This window comes from Lactuca saligna, chromosome 5 (assembly GCF_052625555.1).
Source record: "Lactuca saligna cultivar CGN05327 chromosome 5, ASM5262555v1, whole genome shotgun sequence".
In the NCBI taxonomy this organism is placed as follows: Eukaryota; Viridiplantae; Streptophyta; class Magnoliopsida; order Asterales; family Asteraceae; genus Lactuca; species Lactuca saligna.
In genome coordinates, this window is record NC_136421.1 from 211,834,721 (window position 1) to 211,842,782 (window position 8,062).

The 8,062-nt window shown below is 32.1% G+C and overlaps 1 protein-coding gene and 1 non-coding gene across 2 annotated transcripts; one reads left to right on the forward strand and one right to left on the reverse strand.

Annotated features, from left to right (window-relative positions):
- Window positions 1-383: 383 nt before the first annotated feature.
- On the reverse strand, window positions 384-455 carry TRNAE-UUC (transfer RNA glutamic acid (anticodon UUC)). Its single transcript has one exon. It is a non-coding gene; the product is annotated as a tRNA-Glu (tRNA).
- Window positions 456-3,684: 3,229 nt separating this feature from the next.
- On the forward strand, window positions 3,685-6,916 carry ATMND1 (Mnd1 family protein). Its single transcript, XM_078957494.1, has 10 exons — window positions 3,685-3,772; window positions 4,641-4,721; window positions 4,911-5,027; window positions 5,092-5,130; window positions 5,254-5,361; window positions 5,444-5,506; window positions 5,587-5,638; window positions 5,764-5,808; window positions 5,938-6,017; window positions 6,692-6,916. Exons 1-10 carry the CDS (start codon window positions 3,770-3,772, stop codon window positions 6,746-6,748), a joined length of 645 nt encoding a protein of 214 aa, XP_078813620.1. The 5' UTR covers window positions 3,685-3,769; the 3' UTR covers window positions 6,749-6,916.
- The last annotated feature ends 1,146 nt before the right edge of the window (window positions 6,917-8,062 follow it).

Consider the following 8,062-nt stretch of genomic DNA (forward strand, 5'->3'; position numbering starts at 1 on the left):
TATATATATATATATATATATTTTTTATTGGATGATTGGAAAAGTGTGACAATGCAGTAATGTGGTATAGCCTCCGAGAATTTGATGACAACTTTATTTTAAAAATATTATAACGATAATAATTATTTGATAATTTAAAAAGGAAGAAATATTATTTTTTATGAAAATATTAAAGATATTTTATTGGTGGATGTTTTGTAAAAAGATATTCGTGATAAAATTACACTATTTTAATGTAAAGGCGATACACTGGATGTCGTGATGTGATACATAACATTCGTAAGAATCACAACTCACAACTAGTGATAGCCTCGAGCCCTCGAACCCACAACGTATGGTTATCACTTATTACACACACAATCGAATGGAAAAATGGTAAGAAGTTCCGTTGCCGGGAATCGAACCCGGGTCCCCTGGGTGAAAGCCAGATATCCTAACCGCTGGACGACAACGGATTTTGTTGGTTTCGTTACTAATAATTAATAAATACGATGCTTCATATTCTACAAAATAGCGTAAATGCATAACGTGGATCTTGGATCTAATTACATTGATCCTGAAAATGATATTTTACATCATTTACCTTCAAGTGCCATCGAGCTTAACAACCTGAAATTTAATTCCATAATAATAATAATTTAACCATTATTATATTCTTATAAATTATCTCTTTGTATGTTCATTGTTGTTTCATTGCAAAATTTTCACTGATTGGTAATTTATATTTTCAAAATTATGTGGATGTATTTTTATTTATTTGTTTTGTAATTGTTAGTGTGTATTTAAATATTTGGTGTATTTAGTCCATCACAGCCCATCGTGTATTTTGGCCTTAGTAGTGTATTGGCCCATGCTGTTTTGTATATGTCCCTTGTATCATCTCACCTTGAAAGAATGGAAGGCAATAAACATAATATATTTGTTATGATATCATAGCCTTCCTCAAAATCCTACTAAAATCTCTACCTTCCTATTCTATCCCTTCCTTCTTCACCGACTCTTCTCCTGCATCATGCCAGAACCCTGTATGACTCTTCTTTCTGATCTTGCAAGTCTCCATCATGGCGGCAAACTCTGCTACACCTCACAAAGTGTTAAGTATTACGAACATAAAATCTCACATTGCTCTGGTTCTAGATCTTGAACAATTTAACTATGACTATTAGACTTGTTATTGCCTAAAAGTGACAATGCATTTTAATTAAGAATAACCCTAAACACCTTCAACTTTTTTATGCACATCCAAGTTTAAATTTTTGTTACACGAACCACCATCTTTTCTATTAAACTTAGCCATGCTTAACCAAGGGGAAACACCATCATCAGAGAATTGGCTACACAAACCACCTAAATCAAACAGAGACTAAATCTCATCCCATCATCCAACTTTAGCAAGTTTGACCAAAAGTCAAATTGATCAAAAAGTCAACGATCAACGAATAGATGCACTGCGTCCTACTTCTGATGCGACACATCCAGTAAATGACAAATCGGTCACGATTCCTCCATTCGACGTGCTACATTGTGGGCAGAAGCACTTCTCTCATTAGGTGCTTAATCTTTATGTTACTGGTTCAAACTTTCCAAAATCTTTCTAATAATGGTCTTAATAGATAAACTTTCCAAATTTATCCATATAAAAGCTACATGCAACATTTCCGAAACTGTATATATCTAAAAGAGGCAAAACAATGTTAGAAGCTTGATGCATGGCTCAAAGAGGGCTTGAGCATGCACCTCTTTCACCCCCAACGAGTTAATAAAACAACTTAGTACAAGCTTTGGACTTGTAGTTTCCCCAAACTCCAAGGAAACATCATAAAAGGGACCGAAACAACACATAATACTAGATCTATAAGCATACATTTATAAAGTTTGGATCTTGAAGACTTACAAATGTCCAGAAGGTGGTAACACTGTTAGAACAACTTTGGATCTAGTTTCACAAGCACTAAAACACCTTCTTCTACTTCTTTTTCAACTCTACTCACAAACACACTAAAACTCAAGAATACAAAAATAGGGTGGCTAGGGCTACTTCTAGGGTTTTTCTATAGGTGGAGTTAATGAATGAGATAATCCCTAAGAGGTAAGGCCTTCAAAGTTTAAACAATCTCAAACATGAGAATTAGGGTTTAGACCGACAATTAAATCGGGGTCGTACCAAATAAAGGACGTGTTACGTCGAACATACGCCCAACCGTGTCGTGTCTATAAAGGCACACACTACGTCTGGTCTTAACCCAACCACCCACTTAAATAAAAAGAATCACATGATTTTTCCAAAAAAGAACATTTATAAACCAACTGTTACATATTCCAACAAATCTAACATAAATATCAACTCCAATGATGTCAACAACATAACAATCTTCTAAATTTAACAAGTAAAATAAAAATTTCACTAACTGCCCAAAAACATGTTGCGTGATACACATTCTAACACAGGTTAAAGATCCTACATTATTAAATCTACATTTTGTATACAAGGATATCCACAAACATAATTTAACTTAAAAGAAAGTGAAATCTCAATTTTTCGATCTTGTTATTCAAGCTTGTTTATAGAGTTCATACAACCACACATATGGTCTACGAATGTCTTAAAGTCTTGTGGGGCCCCGATCCCGTATAGGGTTTGTTTAAAAAAAATCAGGGGCGAGGGAAAGGTTAACCCTCATTTTAATTTCAAAGGTGGATAGTCCCGTCCAAGAATTTGGGGGCGGGGTGGAGAGGTTATAGATTTCAAGGGTGGGGGAATGAGGAAATTTCAAGGGTATGAGTGGGGGATGCAACCCTCTTCCCGTTTACCCCCGTTGACATCCCTACTGTTTAGTCACCCATCTAACGAATGGATCAATAATCAGGTCCCCGAAAACTACACATATTTGCAATTGTTAGGATTTTAAAAAACCGGAGATGAGGTTAGATTTTTGTGCATTTGGAGTTACCTAATTGGAATAACAATATAAACATTTTAATGGGATGTTCTTGCTCTACGAAGTATGAATGACAACTTGTGATATACATCGTATCAATATTTTCTTGGGTTTTTTTTCTTCATATTTCACGGTTAGAGAATAGGGAAGAATGAGATAACAGACTGAAGTAAGGGAGAGAAATAATGAGATGATGATATTTAAGTGTTGTTTGTTTTTTTGTATGCAGATTTTTTTGGCATCTTCTATCTACGCCACATAGATCACGCGCAGATATTAGGTTTCGCAGACTGTTTGTTTTTTTTGAAGACAACATAACCAAAAAAGTCTGCGCGTCATCTTCTCAAACCTCTTCAGACATATTCTAACATAAAAAACACATATACTTTTGTTTTTTATTTTATTTTATTTATTTTTTATTTTTTAAATTTAGATTTATTCCAATTTTATCTATGATAAATAAATTGGAAAAAGTTACAATATTTAAAGAAAAAAAGTTCGATAACACAATCATGAACTTTATGACAAATTTATAAATAAATATTTAATTACAATAATTTGTGGGACACGAGAAAAAAATAGCTAATAGAACTAGAGATGAAATGTGCATCTTTCAAAATTACAAGGGACGTTAATGAAAAACAAAACATAAGGACTAAAGTAGCGAATTGGTCAAACCATAGGACGATTCATGGAATTTATAATCGTTTTTCATCTTTCCCGCCACATCGAATATGATATGCCCCAGGGGTTTTTTCACACTCAAACTTCACAGATCATTCTTTCTCGACAATCCACTTACACCTGCAGCTGAAATATTGAAATTCCAGATGGTATGTATAACAATTTCGTGCTGATTTACTTTTTGAATGCATATCGTGAATCTATTGGCGAATTAATCTGTTTCTTTGTCATATTCGTTGCGAAGATTTCATTCACACAATAATCCATTTGTTCGACAGCTGAATTTTTTGAATCGAGATTGATTTTATAGTTATTGCGTACTGATTTCATTTTCCGATGCATATCGTGAATCTGTTTGGAATTAATCTGTTTGTTAAAATTATTATGAGATTTCCACATAAATACACATTATAGTTGTATAAAGTTATTTAGATTTTCGAATCATATGCCGTTGCAATAGGTTCTTAAATCGATAGTGATACTTCCTCAATGTCTGATCTATGGAAGTGCGGTGTTAATTTAACATCGAATCAGTGGAATAACTGTTCGTTTCATGCCCTAATTTTGCCTCAATTAATAGCTTGCAGAAATTCACTTGTTAGCTTTGTGCTCGTCCATGCTCAATTCGTTTAGTTTTATTTGAACTCTTTTTGTCTCTATGAACATGATGAAACACTGATATCGCTTATGAAGGATTCACGGAAGGAGAAAAGGTCAATGAATGACTATGTGTTTTTGCTGCTATGGTTTGTCTAGCTCAAACATAGTTTTGGTCTTCAGTAACTTCCTTAGACTGAAATTATAATAGAGTTAAATGGTATAATTTGGTAAAGCATCAAGGTGACGATGAAACAAGTTGTTTGAATATGGGAACATAAGTAGCAACAAAATCCCTCTGATTTGTTTTTCAGCTGTTGTTTGTAGTGTAAATCTTTTATGGATATTAGAATTATGATGATAATGCTAATTATATCTATTTATCATTTTCCAACTCATTTCATTTTCATGTTGTCATAGTCAAAGAAAAGAGGGTTGTCATTGGAAGAGAAGCGGGAGAAGATGCTTCAAATCTTCTACGACTCTCAAGATTTTTACCTTGTGAGTATATAACATCATTTCCACTTCCTATTTTTCTATAGATTGTTATGAATTATTATAATCTGCAAAATGTATACACCATGTGAAATTTAAACCATGAGTATTTCCTTTGTTTGATTTAACATATAATACTCATATGTTAATATTCAAAACTTACGTTAACACCTGCATTTTGTGTACAAATTTCAGCTAAAGGAGCTTGAAAAGCTGGGCCCCAGAAAAGGTGTTATAAGTCAATCTGTCAAAGACGTTGTCCAAACCCTAGTGGATGATGACTTGGTGTCAAAAGACAAGATTGGAACCTCAGTAAGAAATGTGTTACTAATAAAATAAGAGCTCAAAAACACAATTTAATCTCAAAAACTTTCAGGTATACTTTTGGAGTCTTCCTAGTTGTGCTGGAAACCAGGTAAAGTTTCATAATTTTATTTCAAGATCAAGTTATGCACATAAATGATTTTGCATCTATACCATAAAAATCATTTTTTTTCTAACTTCACACATTTTATTATTTTTTTGTTATGTTTAAAAGCTAAGAAATGTGTCCAAGAAACTTGAGTCAGAGCTTGAAATCAGCAAGAAGCGGCATGTAGAGCTTGTTGAGCAATGTGACTCTTTAAAGAAAGGCAGGGAGGATTCAGTAAGTTAGTGCTTTACCTTTTTTTACTCTACAATTATTTTTGGCATTTTTTATTATTATAAAATTTCAAGTATCTTAACAGGAAGCAAGAGAAGAGGCTTTGAGTGAGCTCAAAGCCATTGAACAAAAGTATAACAATCTAAAAGTAAGTAACATTTCATTAGAAATCATCTTTCAATAATTAGGTAAATTTACTTAAAAGGAGTTAATAAAATTAAATTTCAGGAAGAAATGGGACAATATGCAGACAATGATCCTGCCACATTTGAAGCAATGAGTAATCATATAACTAACTATATAACCTTCTTATTCTTATATTTCTTCATTTATTTTATTTTCTCTGTTTTAAAGATTTGCATCCATATCTTTACTAAATTTGAAATTTTTTATGATTGATTTTAGAGGAAGCGATTAAAGTTGCCCATGAAGCAGCTAACAGATGGACAGGTTTGACCTCTTTTCTTACTGCAAAACTAATTTTAATATCTTTAAAATTATGTTACTGAAGTGTAACCATGAATTTAAGCAAAAAAAATAAAAAACTGATTATTCTCAACTGTGTCATATATTTTACAGATAACATTTTCACATTGCGCCAATGGTGTTCAAAAAATTTCCCTCAGGCCAAAGAACAACTTGACCATTTGTACAATGAGGTAAAATTACAATGCATTTTTGTGCTATTTTAAATGATGAGAGTGAGGAGGGCATTTATGTCTTTTTCACATACAAGAGATCAAGAATGAGCTGTCTCCAACGTGTTCAATTTTTTTTACGATGTAACAAAAGAATTGCAAATTTTGTCCCATTGATATTATTATCATTAGCAGTGTCATTATCATTATCATTATCAATATCAGTATCAATATCAGTATCAGTAGAATAAATTATTAAAGCTGTTTTGTTTTGTCCTATAAGAAGTGGAACCATCATTTTGGATGTCACCAACAGTGAACAGTTTCTTTACCCTTTTTAGGAAAAACATAAAAAAAATAAAAGAGGTGCATTGCTGTCATTTTGGCCTTGAAATGACTATGTCAACTCTAAATAATTTTTATTAAACTATAACTGAAGATTGAGTAAATTACAAATTTGGTCCCTGTTTATCTCATATGGTTTAGGTCTACAAAAATGTTCTTACAAGTTTGGTCCATGTTGTAAGGTTTTATATCGATTTTGGTCCCTGGATTGATACGAAAGCAATAAGGATTAAAATTGAAAAAAAAAAGTAAAAATGACATACCACAGGAACCAATTTGTAATTTAATATTTAGATATTTTTAACAGAAAGAACGATATACTAAAACTTATGAGAAATTTAAATTTACAGGTAGGGATAACAGATGATTTTGACTACTTGGAGTTCCCAGCAGTGACACCTGTCTAGCAAGTTGAGGAGTAAAATATTATCATGAGATAATTTGGTTAAGTTTTTCTACATAATCAGTGGTAAAAAGTAAAAAAAAAAAAATGCGATTCTTCTGTAATCATTCGACCAATATTGTAAGGGGCAAATTTGTATTTTCAGGTAATATTAATTACAGATGTTCCGGCATATATGTGGTGTGCAACCTGTATTCACATGGCACTCCATGTTACCATTGTATGTGTCCAAAAGAGGGAAACACCCCACATGACAATGACGAAACAACCCTCACTTCATCTATGCATAATATACATACATCTTTCTAACATCACCACACACACATACATTATCCATTACAGAATACCCAAAATACCCTCTACTCTTAGTATATGCATAAATTTCAACTAACAATTTAAGATAAAACTATGGTAACACATTTAAAACCATAAAAAGTTAGGGCCTCCTCTAGAAAAACTAAAAAGTTAGGGCCCTCCTCTAGAAAAACTTTCAAGTTGCTTTTTGTAACAAACTCTATCTTAAATAGTTGTGTATAATTACCCTACACCATTGAACAACCTTTGTGGGGACTTTTTGATTATGGCAATGAGGACATTTATGTGTTTTTGTACAAACAAGGGATCAAGAATGAGTATTTGTCCCACCTTTTTGAAGGATACAAAAAAAATTGCATTTATTGTTAAATTGACATTAGTTCTAATATATGTCTAATGCATGCCAAATGTACTACAACATGTTTTATTCTGTCACGCATAACAATTGAGGCCTAACTGTTATCATTAAACAATTTAGAAAACCACCTTGATAAGTAGGCGACAATCTTGATAAGTAGGCGACAATCGTTCTCGATGTGTCATACTTCCATTTTGGTAGCACACAATTACATGCCTTTCTTCATACATGCATAATTGGCCCCAAAATGGCCAAGCAATTCTGAAGATGATTATGCTTAAACTATCACTTTTTTGGCGTGGTTAGGTAACTAACAAGAAAAATTAAAAATAGTTTTAAAAAAAGAAAAAAATGGATGATTGGTTTAGTAGACATTATTGGGTTCCCTAAAGTTGGGAACCTTGATATAAAACTTAATAAAACATTGATACTCGGTAAATAAATAAGAGATTTTTTAATATGTACCCTAAACAATTATAAAAAACATTAAATATCATAAATATTACCATAATTAAATATGAAATTTATTTATTATGGAAACTATTAATGTATTTCACATTTAATTATGACAATATTCCTTATAATAAATGAATTTCACATTTAAGTATAGTAATATTTATTATATTTAATGCTTCTTATATTTGC